The sequence below is a fragment of the Cavia porcellus genome, unplaced genomic scaffold (assembly GCF_034190915.1).
Source record: "Cavia porcellus strain 051 isolate PalLab524CR breed Dunkin Hartley unplaced genomic scaffold, mCavPor4.1 scaffold_24, whole genome shotgun sequence".
NCBI classification, from domain to species: Eukaryota; Metazoa; Chordata; class Mammalia; order Rodentia; family Caviidae; genus Cavia; species Cavia porcellus.
The window spans coordinates 43,643,719-43,661,224 of NW_026947507.1; the positions used below are offsets into that span (position 1 = coordinate 43,643,719).

General features: G+C 44.8%; 2 protein-coding genes across 9 annotated transcripts in view; one reads left to right on the top strand and one right to left on the bottom strand.

Annotated features, from left to right (window-relative positions):
- Nucleotides 1-2,344, bottom strand: part of Fzd3 (frizzled class receptor 3) — an 85,185-nt gene extending 82,841 nt beyond the window's left edge. For 2 of the 3 annotated variants that reach the window (XM_063234971.1, XM_023561467.2), the window contains exon 1: nucleotides 2,205-2,336. The gene's annotated coding sequence lies outside the window, so the exon portion shown is untranslated. Of the gene's footprint in view, nucleotides 1-2,204 lie in introns of all 3 variants that reach the window. The other variant, XM_063234970.1, reaches the window with a different exon arrangement.
- Nucleotides 2,345-5,699: 3,355 nt separating this feature from the next.
- Fbxo16 (F-box protein 16) overlaps nucleotides 5,700-17,506 on the top strand; it is a 56,427-nt gene continuing 44,620 nt past the window's right edge. For 4 of the 6 annotated variants that reach the window (XM_063234973.1, XM_023561569.2, XM_063234976.1 and 1 more), the window contains exon 1: nucleotides 5,700-5,834. In XM_063234973.1, the coding sequence (XP_063091043.1) occupies nucleotides 5,712-5,834 (123 nt within the window). In that variant the 5' untranslated portion in view covers nucleotides 5,700-5,711. Of the gene's footprint in view, nucleotides 5,835-10,206; nucleotides 10,343-17,506 lie in introns of all 6 variants that reach the window. The other 2 variants (XM_063234974.1, XM_003479704.4) reach the window with 1 other exon arrangement.

Here is a 17,506-nt window from a genome sequence, read left to right on the forward strand (position 1 = left end):
GAAGCTAAATCTATATTAAGAACCACTTGTCTCCTAAGGAAAATAAAGTCAACAATAGTCCAATATCAATAAACTACCATGCTAAGAAGTTTTGAGTATAAAATCTTAGACTTTTACTAACAAACTAATATGAAATATTAGTGGGATGATATTTTTTCTGGAGGTCAAGTGCGAAACAGACAATGCATTGTGAGTAAAAACTCCTCTCTGCTTCCCCATGATAAAGCTTTTGCATTGTACTATGCAAAGAAAGAATGTGCACTCTACTATTAAATGCCTCTCAACCCTTTCTACTTCAAATATCTCAATCATGCAACTCCCCCCCAAAAATCCACCCAAACGAACAAAGCACAATAATAACGCTCAAAGACCAGGAAAGGAATTAAAAGTACCTAAGAGCCCACAGTCTGTCTGTCTGTCTTTTTCTTTCTTCCTTTCTTTCAAACTGGGAGACTGAACCCTGGGCCTTTCCACTGAGCTACATCCCCAGGCCTTTTTAGGTCATTAAGTTACCCAGGCTAGGCTGGAACTTGTGACCCTCTTGCCTCTGCCTCTGAGAGGCTGGGATTTCACTTCCTTTTATTAATGGGAGTGTTACAGATTTAGAAGCAAAATGGAGATAGAGAAAATTAGCAGTGAATGAGGGGGAATAGTAGAAGGAAAGGGAAGGTAGAATGGTAGGCTCTATCAAAAATTTACTTATTTTCCTACGAGTTTCAAGCATTTGGAGGCTGGGAGAAACACATTTTTACTAAATACAGAGAAATAAGGTAAGGGCTGCATGTAAGTTATAGTTTATTTTCAGTCCTACTTTCCCAAGCTCACCTAGTCAAATTTTTACATTTGCTTTTTAGACTTCCTTACTCTGAGTATTTTTACATTTATGCTTTGGTTTGATACTTCAAGTAGATGTTTTTTGTTTCCTGGAGGAAAATGATAATATTGATTTGCTTAAAAACAAAGATGGAAAGCATTATCTTTGGGAGTACCTGCTTCTTAGTAGCAAAACTAAGGGTTTGTCTATTTCTTTTCTAGCCTACAATGCATCCAGCATACCCCTAAGGGCTAAGAGGTAGCCAAGGAGGGACTTAATATCTTTGATGTCAGTCATGTCTTTGTTTCCTTGAGCCTTACACATTGGCTTTGCAAAGTAACCCAATTCCCATTAACAAACATTCCAGGTCTCTCAAAACGATTTTTCTAACGTAAGATTAGCGGGTAGTCGGCTCTGTTGCCTAAATCTTCGTTTTAGCTTGAGGTTGGGGGTGAGGGGGCGATCTCTTTCAAATTTTTTCTAACTTTAAACTCTACTCTGCCTAAATTAATAGCATGTGCTTTTATTTATCCCTTCCCCCCTGCCCCTTTAAAAAAAAGAAAGCCTTTTTTCTCATACAAGGGGAGGCATCTAACTCCAAGACTCCTATGATGCAAAAAGCCTCTAGGATATTGTTTACTTTTCTCGAAGCGACCCAAGACTCCTCAATCCTCAATTACTGCTAGCGATCGGGGCGCCTTTATTGCGGAGATCGCGCACTCTTCTAGGTCCAGCCTTAAGACCCACATCCCCAGCTCAGCAGAGGCGGCTGGCGGGGAAGACATTGGGGAAGGAGCCACCGACTTTGCAAACTGATGGGCTAGAAGAGACAACTTTCAGGCACCGGGCGGAGAAGGTGTGCGCGATGCTGACCGGCACCCGGCCGGGGGTGGGGGGTGCCGTCCCTGCGCGTCCCGGTCGGTAGCCGGCGGCGCGGACGCGGGGCGCATTGTCCTCGCACCCACGTCCCCGCGCAGGGCTCGGCCGGGCGCGCTCGGGTCCCCCGCGCAGGTCGGGCCGCGGGTCGAGTCCACCGCGTCCACACTCGCACAGGTTGCCCGGCGCGGGCGGGACGCACCGGGCGAACCGTCTCCCGGGGCATCTCCCCCACCTCCACTCCCGACCCCAAACTCAACGTCGCCGCCGACCCTTGCAGCCCACCGCGGGCCCAGCCGGCTCCCAAGAAGCCGCCCCGACCCCCAGCCCGGCCCGGCGCCCAAGGCTTTTGTTTTGGCCGCGACGGGAAAGAACGACCCTTAAAGAGGAGGTGCCGGGCTGCTGGCGGCTCCTCAGAGCGGGGTTAGGCGGAGCGCAGGCAACCACCGCGGTGTCTCCTCAGCCTCCGCACTCACCGCTCCCCTTCCCGCCCACCCGGCTCCGTGGGGCTCACCTCACACCTGGAGACTCCGGGCTCCCCGGGGCTGCAACGCCGGCCGCTCGCGGCCGCTGGTCCCTGAGGTACCCGGAGCTGCGATCTCCGCCGGTGCGCGCCTCGGAGCAGCCGCGAGCTTGCGCGAGCGCCGAAGCGCGCGGTCCCTGGAGCGAGTGCGCGCGCACGCACTGCGCAGGCGTGCCGCGCACGCGCGATGGAGCCTTTCATTTGGAGTTAGGGTTGCTAGGTGCTTCGTTGTTCTCACGTCGGCGCCCTGGGTGACCCTTTGAGAGTCCTTCACCGACGCAGTAGTTCCTACCGCTGGAAGCTTGCGACTGAAATGAGCTTTGCACTCTTTGCGAAGCAGTCTTTCCTCTGTTGCAACGGCGGGTCTCCCCACGATCGTCCTAGCCTGGGAAGCTAGAACTGCAACACCCCAGCACCTGCTCTGAGAGTCCATGTGGTGACCTAGGGACCCGCGGTCACGGGTGCTGCAGGTCACTGGTGCAGGCAATACGCCGCGCACTTAGGCGTATAGCAGCGCTCCACACTGAAACAGAGCTGCAGACAGGGACGGAGTACTCGCCCAGGGAAGTTACATCCTCTTTATCAGGACTTTATTAAAAGTGGTGGAGCCTGTGGTTTTGATGGAGAGCCCCATCTTTTGCTCCTTAGGAAAGGTTTCTCATCTCCTTTTCTACGTAATGACTTGAGAACTGAGAGAGTCCTTAGAGAACCTGGGTTTTCAAACGCCCATGAATGTTAGGTGGCTTTCGCTTAGCCACGCTGCCTTCTAATGACAGTCTGCACTCAAAGCCATGGTTGTTTTTCTCTTTACTACACAGCTTTGCCTAGCTTGCTTTCTTTTCCTTGTCATCTCTTTTCAAATTAGTATCATTTTGTCCAGTTGGTAGCATACAGGCCTTAGTAATATTGATCCTCTTACACAGCATGAATGTACTTAACACTTAAAAATGGATAAGATGGTGACGTTTATGGATATTCTGGTTTTTAAAAAAAGTTCTCGAATATTAAGTATTGAAGAGTCATGAGCTTAAATATCAAAAGTATGTTTTGTGAACAAGCATGATAAGATCTGAAATGACAGTTTTCTTAATAAATACCCACCTGTGCAGTAATTCTTAAACAGTAGTATCGATCCTATCTGGGTGGATGATTTTAATCACAGTCCATGAGAGACAGAGGCAGGAGCATCTTGAGTTTGAGGTCAGCCTGGATACCTAGCAAGGCCTTGTCTCAAAATTTTAAGCCATAAAGGTAATACTGATCCTTACTCTGATTCTAGACTAGGTAATATGGATCCATAGGCTGATTCAGTGTGTCCTGGGAAGCCAGCAGTGTCTCTAATGAGGGGAACATATCGGACAGGGTTTGGAAGATTTCTGTGTGCCTGCTTTGTTTTCTTCCAGATCCACCGTGGCTGAGAAATCGCTGGAAATCTGCTGCTAGGTGCATTTTTATTCAACTTACAGATCATCTAATAAACACTGTCAGACATAGGACATACCATAGATCACATCCAGGGATTACAATGATGTAGAAATGATCATAAATATATCACAATCAAGTCTCAGAAATACATTATTTAGTGAAAAAACAGACTTCAAAATATGTAAATGATGTCTTTTTTTAAAGCCTAGTCTGAAAAAGCAAACATTTATTTATGTATTGTTTATATTTATCTCTATATAGATTATATATATATGATAAAAATAAGCAAGAAGGCTACCTATTAGTTTCCTAACAATGACAACCTCTAGGCAGATACGGTAGGGGATAGATTGGGGAAGTCTCCAAAAGGGGCTTCCACTGTATCTATTAAACACACACAAATGCACACCCAGTGTAAAAGTTAACATTTTAAAAATATCTCCACAGTGATTCCAAGTGTTTCTTATGAAGGTCTCTAAGATATTCTTTATGTTCAAGTTGTTCTGTATGAAAACAATACTGAGTATTACAGACACTGAGCTACAGTCTGTGTGCTTAATATGAACACACAGGGAATGGGTGACTCACTTCCCTTTGGGGGAACAATAGTCAAACAGATGCACTGCAGGGCAGAAGGAGGTCCAGAAGGTGCTGTCTGGACAAGAGACAAAAGGGACCTTTTATCGAGGATAAAAATATGCAAGTCCCACAAGGCTAACATGAGATGCTGTCTACGTCTCTTGCTTTCCTTCATCAGTAGAAAGTCTTTAATGAGCTGGAACTTCACAGAGAGGCACAGGCTCTTGACACTGTTAAAACCGGCTTCTTTCTGGATGAACTCGTTCTGAAACCATAAATGTTAACTGGTAATGCATGGTAATTTTGTATTTCACGAACCTACCTCCCTGCACCACCCCCTCACACCCCCAAAGGCTTTGTTTATTCATTTCCATACAACCTGGTCATGTGGAAAAACCACGAGGCTAGAATTCACACAACCTAGGTTCTAATTTCAGTTTGGCCACCTTCTAATCCTTTGTGAACTCAGGAAAAGCATCAACCTCTATGGGCTCCACTTTTCTTCTATTCAAATGGGAGATATTTAAATGCTGCCTGCTTAAAAAGTAGGAGACACAACATAAACACGAGGTTTGTATATTTGCTTAAACTGAAGGAGCATACACTATTTTAGGAAACAAAGATAAAGAGGAGGGTTGTTATTTTTGTGGTTGGTATTGTTTGGGGATTTTGTGGCTGTTGTTATTTGCCATCTGCTGCAGGTGGGAACTGCTGTGCATTAACTGACAAAGCCTGGTTCTGGGAAGGGGACCTTCGTTGTATTCTTGCATATAGCACAGCTGTTAAGACTGTAAAGCCTTCCATTAGTTAGTTATACCCCGCATTTTCCAGTTTTCTTCATTAGACTCCGCCCCCATATTCTCATTCTGATCATTAGAGAGTGGGTGTGCAATAAATTTAATTAATTAAATTAGACCAGGTTTTTAAGAGCCCCAAATTTAGAGTTACTCTAATCTTATTAAGGCATGGCATCAGGTGGTTCCCTCATGTACCTATCACCCTGTCTGAATTTCATAATCCCGATAAACTGAAATCGTGCAGAAGCACTTAGTGTGTGTGTTTGGGGCAGTTCTCTCCTGTCCTCCCACTTCCTGCTGCAGGTGCTATTCTTCCCTTGAACCACACTGGAATTCTCTTCCTCCAGCTCTCTTACCTCTCGGTCACTCTTAAAACCTGGCAAAGTGGAGTTTGCATTTCGGAGTTCTGGAATGCCAGAACAATGAGACTGGACGAGCTCAATGGATAAGGGCTGATTCGGAACACAACGATCACTTGTCTTGGAGCAAAGTTTTCAAAGCCACGTGTTTCAGGGCTGGGTGCGTCTTAGTCGTAGCAGTGGGAATGTCGCGGCCCCTCCCCCTCGCTTGGTGCCCACACCTTTTCCTTTTATCTCTGAGCCCAATTTTGGAGCCAGCCCTCTAAGATGCCCTGGCCAATCAAGAGACCACACATTGTTGCCTAAGAGACCCCGGATGCCAGAGATGGGATTTCTAAATGATGATTGGACTACTGGAAACTGGGAGGTGGGAGCTGGAAGCAGGCAAAGGAAAAGCTGATCGGGTGCAGCTATGGCAACTCCAGCGCTTGAGGCTTGAAGAAGGAGCCCTGCTACCAGAGGTGAGAGCAGCGGCCGTGCATGAAAAAGCTGATCTTTTGGAGCGCTTTAGGGCCTCCCTCAAGCCGTGTCAGTATTCGGGGATTACTGTTCCGTTGCCAAACGTGAAATTAACACCTAACAATCACATCCCTATGGAGCTAGCACTTTGGACCGCATGATAGTTCTTGCTTTGATTTTAACTGGTTGAGTATAAGATGCATTCATATGTGAATCTACCCACATCCTATTTCCTGAGATTCCCTTGCCTAATGATATTAGTGTATGGTGGGCGAATTATGTCTTAGCAGAGAAACTCAATCCTACTCAGATCTCTAAACTCCAAATAAAAATCTGGTAATCCTGATTATCACCCCAGTTCCCAGTTCCTAATGTTCTGAGTTCTGCTGTACAATTCCACTGGCGTTAATCTTTTCACTGCTACCCCCTCTGCTGCTATATTGATTCTTTTTTATTGATTTAACAAATATTTATTGAGCTTCTGCTATGTACTGTTGTGATTAGGATTCAGATGACCAAGGTCAGAAAGAAACACATAGGCAGAGAAGCATCAAGGTTTTAGGCCATGTTTTCAGTGCTAAGGTGTTCAGTGTGTCTGGAAAGAGCTATAAGAGAGAGAGGATGATGCCTGAGGAGGTTGAGGAACAGTCCTAGTGGACTCTGACTTCTGTGCTAAGGAGTCTGGATTTTGTCACCATTAGCAAGCCTCAAAATTTTTAAATTGAAAGGTGACATGATCAACCGGCCTTTCAAAAACTTGCTTCTCTCCGATGAATGAACTTTCACATGAAAGTAGAAACTCATCTTTGTACCCCTAACTCAAGCCTCATAGATCCTAAGTAAAGTTGTTGGATAATGGTTAGCATGTAGCTGGGCAAGGTGGAGCACTCCTAGCACTCTGGGAGGCTGAGGCACGAAAAGCACAGACTTGAGCCCAGCCTGAGTAACTTAGAGAGCTAGTGAGAACCTGTCTCTAAACAAATAGACAGACAGACAAACAGTCAAGGATGTAGCTTAGTGAGAAGGCTTCAGTGTCCCGTATCAGCAGAACAACCAATAAATGAGTAAAGAGCAGTGCCTTGAAGAATTGCTTAGAAGACCAGACAGGAAGTATGTGACCACAGAGGACCAAGCCTGACTGTTGAACATGGAGCTCGTACCATACACCGTGGGCAAGGGCCTTGGGCCCTCTTTGTACATTTTATCTCAAGAAACATTCAAGGGAAGTCATTATAAGAGGTCACAAGAAAGCTGTAGTGAGACCCATCTGTGGAGGGATAGACAACTGGCTTTGTCTGTTAACAGAATGGCTCGATTTTTGTGCATGTTGTGTAATAGTGCCTGGCGGTCTATACCGTGAACATGTGTGTATATGCAGATATACACACTACCCATCGTCTGGGGTGAAGAAAGGAAGGAAACATTTGAAAGGATAACACCAAGCTGGGCATGGTGGTGCATGCCTGCACTTCCACAACCCTCAGTGCTGAGGCAGGAGAATCCCAAGGTAGATCTTAGTCTGGGCAGTTTAGTGACTTAGAAAGACCCTGCCTCAAGAAGGGAGAATGTGGAGTGGAAAGGTAGCTCAGTGTGAAGTCCCCAGGTCCAATCCCCCATTACACACACACATACGGATAATAACAAAAGATAAGGTAAGGCAGCCCCCCCCCCACACACACATACACACTACTGGAGGACCCTGTCTTTAAGAGTAGTGCTTCTGGCCTTCTGAAAACCATATCCTCCTCTAGCTGCTTTAAGGAACCCTAATCCAAACAATTTCTAGCACTGAGGAACCAGCAGAAAGAACACATCCAACATAGACCCTTGGGGTATCACGAAGAACCTATATATTTCATCCTCATTTAGACACGGTGCCTAGAATAAGTTAGAGGGTTTTTGATCCAAATGAGGGGTGGAAAGCTTCTCAGTATACAGCAGGAGCTTTTAATGTGGAGAATTAGAAGTCAATGCCTTAAAAAGAAGAAAAGTAGAACATACCTAAATAACACCAACAAAACCGGGCGTGGTGGCTCACGCCTGTAATCGCAACACTCAGGAGGCTAAAGCAGGAGGATCTTTGAGAGTTTGAGACCAGCCTGGGCTATAAAGTGAGTTCAAGGTCAACAACCTAAACTGCATAGAGAGACCTGGTCTCAAAAAGACAAAAAACAAACAAACAAAAAAACAGGTCTAGACTCAGTGGCCTTACCTGGCTCTGTCATTCATCTGATCAGACATACTTTTGTCAGTGGCTGCCAATTAATTAATCCTGTTCTGACATCATCTCTTTTTTTTGGTACTGAGGATCAAACTCACCACTTGCGAGGCAGACACTTACAATACTGATTCAAATCCCCAGCCCTCTTTTTTTTTTCTTATACCTTTTGTAACGAAACTGAAAACTCAATAGCTTGTATAATCAGCCATTAGGGTCTGAGACGAACCCCAGGGCTAACCTGAGGTCCCTTCTTCCATGGTGTGGTGGCAGCAGGTAACAGTGGGAGGCATCAACTAACCACCCCATGAGGGTATAAAAACATTGATTCCATCCTCAGCCACAGCTTGAATCTGAGAGAAAACTTATGTCAAGTGAGGGCCCTGAAGCTTCAGATGTAGTATCTGGGCAACTCCCATCTGAGGTGAAAAACAGTGATTTTAAAAAAACTTGGGGCTGGGGATTTAGCTCAGCAGCATAAGCGCCTGCCTTGCAAGCAGGCAGTCGTGAGTTCGATCCCTGGTACTGATAAAAAACAAAAACAAAAACAAAAACTTGTCCAGCGTCCACTCTGTAGGGTCATTTGTGGAACCTCTAGATCAGGTGGCGGTCAGTCACCTCCTCCTGTGTGGGCAAACCCCATTCAGAGGCAGACAAGGTAAAAACAGGGTACACACTGAACTGCTCACCTGTGTTCTCTGTTTCCCACCTTAAAATATGTCATCATGACCCCCCAAAGGACAGGTCCCAGGCACTCTGTGAAACAAGGTCTACCAGAGGCTGCGGAAGGTTTCCATGCACTGAGGCCACCCAGCCACCATCCACTCTGCAGGACCTCTCTTCCCTCTGTCACCACAGCAGTCGAAGGTGAATGGGTGCATCCTTACCGTACAGATGAAGAAACCGGGTCAGATAGGTTGATTAACTGCCAGAAAATTACACACTCAGTGTTAGAGCTAGGATTAAACCTATGTATGCTAAAATTTTTAAAATGTTGATTGCAATACCAGGAAAACATTCTGGCTAACAGGAGCAAAAGAAGCAGCTTGTTGCAAGGAGTTCAGGTAGCTCACAAAACGGAACAAAAGAACACAAGGCTTTGTGTTTGGAGTGGGGGGTAAAGTAGCAGGGACAACATAGCAGTTTGCTCGGGGCACTAGTGCTACCTGGAATGGCCACCTCATCTGTAAAATAAGGATCAGCTATGGTCCAACAGCACTGTGGTCTCATCATCACCTCTTTTTTAATTTTTAAAATGTGATGCTGGGGTGAAACCCAGGACCTTGTGCATGCTAGGCAAGGGCTGTACTGCTGAGATACATCTCTCACTCTTTTTATTTTGAGAAAGGTCTTGCTAAGTTGCCCAGGCTGTCCTCTGTTTTGAAGCCCTCCTGCCTCAGCCTCCTGAGTAGCTTGGATTATACCACACCTGTGTTTATCACCACCTCATGGCAGGGGAGGGACTACAGGTGGTCCCAACATACAGGTGAAGATGAACCCCTGCACACCCCTAAACCTTGATTAACCAACTCAGCAAATAATAAACCATTTGGGAAAATAATTCCTCTTGCAAATTAAAGTGCTTTAATGCAAAGGAGGCAGACTGTATATGAGACAACTAAACCCAGAAGATTCCCCCACCCAAAACTCAAGTCTGTCCCTCCCCAAAGCCTTGGCTTTGTCCATTATACCATTCCACCTCTTAAATGTGCAGTGGACTATAATGCATGTTACATAGATCTCAGAAAGTAAGGAAAGTGAACAGGCATGAAGTATTTTACATGGCATGATATGATTCTAAACTTTAAACACTTCCCTCCAGCCGGTGAGGTATGTTCTTAGGTAGGAGCAATTCTGGCTGTCTCTCCCCCGTGATATAGTGAAAGCAGAGGTAGCCTGACCTTGGTCTGAGTCCCAGCCTTACTGTTTACTCGGTATGGCCTTGGGCAAGATCATAACTTCAGCAGATCTTACTGTTTTCTCCATTTGCGAGATGAGCTAACATCCTCCACTGCACCAGCTTATGAGCCTGGATTGAGCTGATGCAAAGTGCTCAACAGAGAAGATGCCCCCCAAAAATGTTCTTCCCACCTGTCCCCTCTCAACATTCCAAAAAATTTACATTCTGAAGACAACTGGATTATTTGTTCTTCTAGGTGTAGCCCTTCTTATGGAAGAACACTCTGTTATTTCATGATGGCATTTGCCCCTCCAAAAAGCATAGGTGGCCCCAAAATGCAGACAAAGATGAGCACATGGACACCATTAAACCATCAGCTGTTGAATGATCGGGTAAGTGGCCAGAGGTATTTTATCAATTGGATCCGTGCCTTAAAGAAAAATAATAAAATTTTGCTTATTGACATAAGCACAGGAATTGCTTAGGATTGTACAATGGATGAAGAAAAGACTAAAGCATTTATTTAGAACAACTTTTACTCACTGTCTGCAGTATGGGCAAAGCCAGCCACAGACACAGGCTCACTGCCTGAGAAGAAAATGCCTTTGATTTGTTCTTTCCTGCATGGTCACTTCCCCTGTCTCCTATCCTGTGATGTCTTTCTCCATTACTGGTTCTTCCTCTGGGACCACTGAGATTGAGAGTGGAGTCTGCAAGGAGTTTTATAACAACAGGTTTTCTAGCCGGACTTGGTGGCCTACACCTGTAATCCCAGCACTCAGGAGGCTGAGGCAGGAGGCAAGTTTCAGACCAGCGTGGGCTACAAAGTAAGCCCCAGGCCAGCCTGAACTGCATAAGAGACCCTGTCTCAAAAACAAACAAACAAACAAACAAAAAACAATAACAACAACAACAAAAAAAAACCCTAAAACAGGTTTTCTGGCTGGAGTTGAGGTCACTGGGTAAGGCTGAATGTAGAATGCAGCCAGTATAGAAAATGAGTTAATTTTTTTGTTTTGTTTTTTGGTACTGGGGATCGAACTCACAACTTCACGCTTGCCAGGCAGACACTTATGCCACTGAGCTAAATCCCTGGCATGAGTTAATTTCAACCAAGTACTTACAATACTCAGAGTACTCTGGTTCTCCTAAAAAGTTTGTTTCCTGGCTGCCTTCCGGCGAAGCAGGAATTCACCAAGCAAAGGAGTGCAGTGTCTTGCTGGGGTGTAAGGTTGGCCAGACTCTGGGAGTTTTATTCCTGCTCCCTGGAGGGCCAGAATCTCGAGCTCCTGGGAGCAATGCCTGTATATCAGGACCACATCCAATTGGCAGTAAAATACAATCAGAGTGCCTAGAACTGACCTTGTTACCTTACTTGCACACATCAGTTTCTCTTCCTGGAGAAAACAAACAGCCCTTTTCACCTAGCTACTCAAGCAGGAAATCTTTTTCCTCAGTGGGTCTTGGATTTGATTTCTCCCAGTTTAATAAGTTAATATTTAGCTTTCATTAATGGAATTAAGAAAGTCATCCTGAGGCCCAGGATGAGCCTCCCAAAAAAACCAGCCCCATTTTTCCCACCCCAAAGGATAAATACCAAACCCCATGGGCATCATTGAGGCCCCATCATGTTCTACCTCAGCCAGTCTCCTAGTCCACCCACTCGTGTCTCCACTCCTCAGGCCCCAGGATCCCCTGAACCCTGCTCTGACACAGTCAGGAGAGTCAACTCCAGTGTATCTCCCCTCTGCTGCCCTCCCAGGCTCCCCGCCTCCTGTTCGCGGGCCTCCTATTTGTAGCTTCCTCCTTCCCCTCAAAATGCTTTGAAGTGAGCCCAGCATGGTGGCACACACCTACCTATATTGCCAAACTTGGGGGCCCAAGGTGGGAGAATCACAAGTTCAAGGCCAACCTGGGCTATTTAGCCTAAACTACAGAGTGAGACCCTGTCTCAAAACAAAACAAAACAAAAAAAACACCCTGGGGACCCTTGTTTTTCTTTCTTTCTTTCTTTAAACCTCCAGGGCCTGATTTGGCTCTTGGAGTACAAGAGGTGGAGCCAGGGTCCTCCTGATATGATTTCACTGACTGTCACCTGGTTGGCTCCATCTGCTTCCTTAGCCCAGAGATGGACCTTTGCATCTCTAACCCTAACAGATGTGCGCATCCCCCTGGCAAAGCTGGCTCCTCTTGGTACTCTCTCTTTCTACTCCCCTTATCTGAACTTGAACAATTTCTAAGAGACCAGGGAGCCAGGGCAGGCATTGGAATGGTGAGAAATAAAATGAAGAAGACCTAAAATAAAAAGCTGAGGAAATGAGGAGAGGACAGAGGAGAGAAAGAAGCCAGCCTGCATCTATAGCTATGAATATCAGTCTATTAAAATCTTGTTCCTACAGCACAATGATCATTTCCTGAGCACCTGTTTGCAACGTTTTCCGACAGTTTACATAACAGATGGTCTGCTTCCCCCCCCCCCCAGACTTAAGTGTTTTGTTTTGAAATCTGTTTTCCCATAGAACTGTGAAGGTTTTACACGTGTGAAAAAGGGACTTGAATTGAAATTCAAATTTGTTACATGCTTTCATTTTCAGAAAATTTCCTTGAAAAAGTAAGAGGCTTGGTCCTTTTAACTGCTATGGGGAGGGGGTTGCTTAACAACTAAAAGATTGCTTAACAACTAATTTAACAACTAAAAGATTACCTGTTGTAAGCTGAATGACTAGGAAAGCAAATTCTTTTTTTTTTTTTTTTTTTCTTCTATTTCGTTTTGCCTGTGTGGTGCCAGCTACAGAACCCAGGGCCTGGAGTATGGCAGGCAGCTGCTGTAGCCGTGAGCTGCACCTCTAACCCCAAAAAGCAGCTTCTGAGGTGAGCTTGTGTGACCAAGCCCAGGGTAGGACAGGGTAGGGGAACAGAAGAAGAAGATGTGCAGTGATATAGTCTCTACAAGGTCTCCCTTGATCCTGGGACACCCCAAAGCCCGCCTGACCTTACAACCAAGTGAGTACACAGCCCGTTCTGTGGGTGCTAGCTGCCCCCCACACCAGGAGCTGGCATCGGCCCAGGCAGCTCTCTGAAGCTTGTCTTGGTCGCCCAGAAGCCTCGCAACAGGTGCAGGAATAAATCCTTCAGTTCTGGGGGAAAATTAGTACAACATGGAAAACATTACATTGTCCAGTCTTTGTCTTTGTTCTTTAAGGGATTTTGTCATGCTTAGTGATGATTCCTAGAGATAATTTTATTTTATTGCTCAAAACTTTCACATATTCCAGAAAATCTAGTTAGATTGCAGTTTGGAGTGAAATTATTTTTAAAAACCTTTCCATGCGTATGTGCACATGAGTGTATCAACATACATGTAGACACACACATAGACTTTGCATGTGATTACATCAAACTGTTAATACTACCCACCCCCACACTTAGATAGTCATTGGTAGTTGGAGGGGAGGGAGCTTTAGAAGAGACAGCCTTTTCTTTTTCTTTCTTTCTTTTTAAAATTTTATATGGTATACCCATATTTCAAATTTTAAATTTAAAAACAAAGCCAAATAAAAGCAAACAAAGGACAATAGCTCCAGGAATTGAAGACTTGGTTTCAGATCTGCTGTGCCAACCATTTCTTGCATGCGTTGAGTAAGTCACTTGCCCTCCGGGCTTGATCCTCCTCTACAAAAAGAGGCTTGGATCAGATGACCTCAGAGATCCCTTCCACATCTAACCCTGCAGTCTGAAAGGGTTTAAAAATAGGTGCTCAAGGACTCATCAGTTTGAAGACATCCACAGAGATGAGTTAAGGGGTTTTCTTCACCTGAGAAACAGTATTGTTACCAGTAATCAATGTAATTGTGAGGTCTTGTTTTGTGTGTGTTTGAATTTTGTCTTTCTTCTCCTGCGCAATAGCACGTGAAATATATAACTACCTCAGACTAAAATAAGAGTCACAGAATTTTAACTTCACTGCAGGCTTTCCGCAGAGAGATTGAATTCAAATTTAGAAGCTTTAAAACAAAAAAGTCATCAGGATAGGCAAATGCAGTAGATTACAAAGTAACTCAGGCACTGAAAATTGAGAGGAGGGAGAGTTTTGAACTATAAATCTCTTTGCCACTCAGTGTTGTAATTAAAAGCAGTTCTCCCCACACACATTCAAGGGTAACTATAGACAGTGCTGAATAGGATAATTTGCTTGACTTTAGTAATCATTTCAGTGTATAGATGTATATCAAAATATCATGTGGTATACTTTAAATATATACAATTTTAAAAATGCAAGTGAGCCACATTTCTTTGAGAGTGTAATCCACAACTAGTACAGTACATATGAAAAGGGTGTTCTGAGAAAAAAGCACTTTGTAGTCAATCAGTCATAATTTAGGAAGCCTGGAATCTCTCCCTTCTGCACTGTAATGATGTCACATGGAGAAATATGTAATTTCAGTGTCAACAGACTAAAATAACAACCGTGGGATTCTGACTTAACAGCAGGCTGTGGGTAAACTGTGATACAAACAAACTGCACCATTCTGCAAGAAAGGAAGATCCATTTTAATATTTCCATTTTGCATAGACATTTTGTTTCCCAGCTCTTTAGAAGAACGAATCTGATTGCAAATCATTGAAATGAAGTTTCACTGCAAGCCAAGGAATATAAGACTGCCAGTCAAATGGAGGACCTGCTTGTGAAATGATTTGCACAAATTCTGCTTCTTGTCATGGGTAGAGTCCGAACCTGATCTGAGGTCTCCTGACGTCCAATCTCTTTTATCCCTTCATTCCCAGCATTTCTACTTGGGTGCAGGTGCCTTCTGATAAACAATTGGATTTGCCTGGTCCCTGCTTTGATGTTGCCTTTGCTTTAGCCTGCATGATAGTCCCCAGTTCCTACCCCTTTCCCTTCCTGCTACCTGTTTGTGAACTTTTCCCTCCAAATCAGTGTCCTCCGTTTCCAATGAGCCGAACCCCCAATGGGCACCATGACCGTGCAGTCTCAGCCTCCTTTTGAAAGTGTGCTCAGGTGTGGTCCCAGGACATAATTTCCTTCCCAATCTCAGGCCAAAGCATGAGCAGTTGTTCGTAAAGAAGATAAGACTTGGAACAGGTGCGTAGCTCAGTGCTAATGGCCTATCTAGCACAGGTAGGGACCTGGGTGCAGTCCCCAGCACCGAAAACACTGTCAGGGCGGAGAAAACCAAGATTCAAGCGAAGAACCAAGAGCACAACTGAGCTGAACAGATAGTTCAAAAAAATTCTATAAATAGAATCTCTTTGGGCCTCTGACCTTTAAAATACTGGAATTGAACAAAAAGATCCTTAGGATTTCTTTTTACTCTGAAGTTCTGGGCTGTCTGGAGCTTTGTTGGGGTAGTTTTTTGTCAGCAGTGTCTGTGGAGGGCCTGCTGAGAAACTCATTGCTGTTTCTGGGGAGCAGGTAAGAGGAAGGGGTTGTCATCTGTAGGGGGAGATCAGATTAACAGAGACCACTAGAGAGCCAGTGCGAGCAGTGGAAAGCCAGCAGAGCATGCCTGGAAGTGGAGTGGGAGCGAAGAGGGGTCGCTGCACGTGTGAACCCTGACGGCAGCGGTGGCACGGGTTGGATGATGGAGAAAAAGAGTTCAGACAACACAAAATGTGTTTTAAAAAAATAAGGTGAATGTTTCAGTTTTTAAAATTCATAAAAGGCACATTGCCGTGTGCCCCTCAAGACCTGCCCCTCACTTCGAACACTCCTCCCATCGCTCTTGCAGAGTTCTGGAGCAGCTCTGGAGGTCCTTTTCCGTGAGCGTCTTCAGCTGCACTGCTGTGGGTGCCTCAGTGTCCTGAACTGAGTCAAAACACTTCCCTATCGTGGTCATTTTGACTTTGGGCCAGAGCCAGAAGTTGCAGGGTGCCAGATCCAGTGTATGATGTGGATCAGGACCCATAGTAATGTTTTTATTTGACAGAAATTGCTGTAAATGGTTGTTCATTGAGGGGTGGGGAAAAATACAGTGAATGTTTAAATAAAATATCACTACAGTAAAAGACATCTTGCCATTAATCCCTGTCGAAATAGCAAAAATATTCCCCTTGCTTCAAACACACAAACACGCTGCAAACAAAAATGATGTCCCATCATTCATGACAATGTATCATTCACTGTAATAATTTTTAAAATTTTTAAAAATATTCACTGTAGTTTTTGATTCACCCCTTGTATTCTAGTGCAGGTTTTTTGATTCTTCTGTGTTCTGTAGCTTCTCTTCTATTCTCATTTAAATGTCCTACCTGTTGCCATTTCCTGAGGGTCTTGATACTCCAGGTGACACAGGGGAAGCGGGCCTTCTTTTTCTTCTCTAATGGGTTCTAATTGCTTGCCTACCTGTAATGGATGAGCTTCCCCAGACAAGAGCAAACTCGACAGCTCTCCGGCCCAGATGCAGCGTTTAAAGCAGTTTTTTAGTTCACATTTTGTATGTCCTTAACAACCAGACTTTGAGCCTGAAAAAGAAAAGAAAGCATTCTCTGCTGGAAGCAGAAAGCCGGCTTCTCATCCTCCTCCACAAAGAGGGAAGAAATAGATCTGAGCCACCTCTCCAAGCAGGAGTGTTCTTGCAGAACTGGAGAGTTTAGGCAGCACCAAGAGGGAGGAAAAACATCTCTCCCGACTTGGAAGCTGGCAGAGGGTGTGTGTGCTGGAGCGGGAGAGACAGTGCCATATGCTCAGTGCTCCCTTCAGGACCCCTCCTCTGCCACATATACCCGTGTTCCTTTTTCCCTTCTCACTTGCTTGTGCACTGATGCTCAGATAAACACCTATTAAACAACACAATCACATCCCCGCTCTGCTTCTACATCCAAGTGGATATTCATCCCCACGACCTCATCAAATTCCACAAACATAGTACTCGTAACATGGGATGACATAGGACACTGCCATCAGTGACACATGGATTCTGTCCTAAATAGTCTGTTAGTATAAGTCTCTACAGATCAATCCTCAGTCGCCAGCTTGGAGGAGCACAAATTACTAAGCCTACAAACACAGAAGCACTCAGACACCCAGTTAGATGTGTATACACTGAGATACAGTGATAGAATCATTGATTCCTAAATTATAAATTCTCAGGCCATTAATGTAGACATATTTTAGAGGGGAGCTCTATTTTCCTGTTTTTTCTTAGTTTTTCCTCTCTTTTCAAATTTTAAACTCAATGTCTTTTTATATTCCACTTTGTTCTTTTTTTCTTTTAGTAATAATTACTTCTTATCTTGTGAATTATAGTATTAAAAATGGAGAAACTGAAGAGGGAGCAAGTGAGAAAGGCACAGAGGGAGGAAGAGAGGGAGAGATGGAGATGGAGAGACAGGGAGACAGAGAGAGAGAGACAGAAAGACAGGGAGACAGAGATACAGGGAGACAGGGAGATAGAGAGACAGAGAGAGAGAGGGAGAGAGACAGAGAGAGACAGAAAGACAGGGAGACAGAGAGAGAGATAGGGAGAGAGAGACAGAAAAACAGGGAGACAGAGATACAGGGAGACAGGGAGGTAGAGAGACAGGGAGAAAGCCAA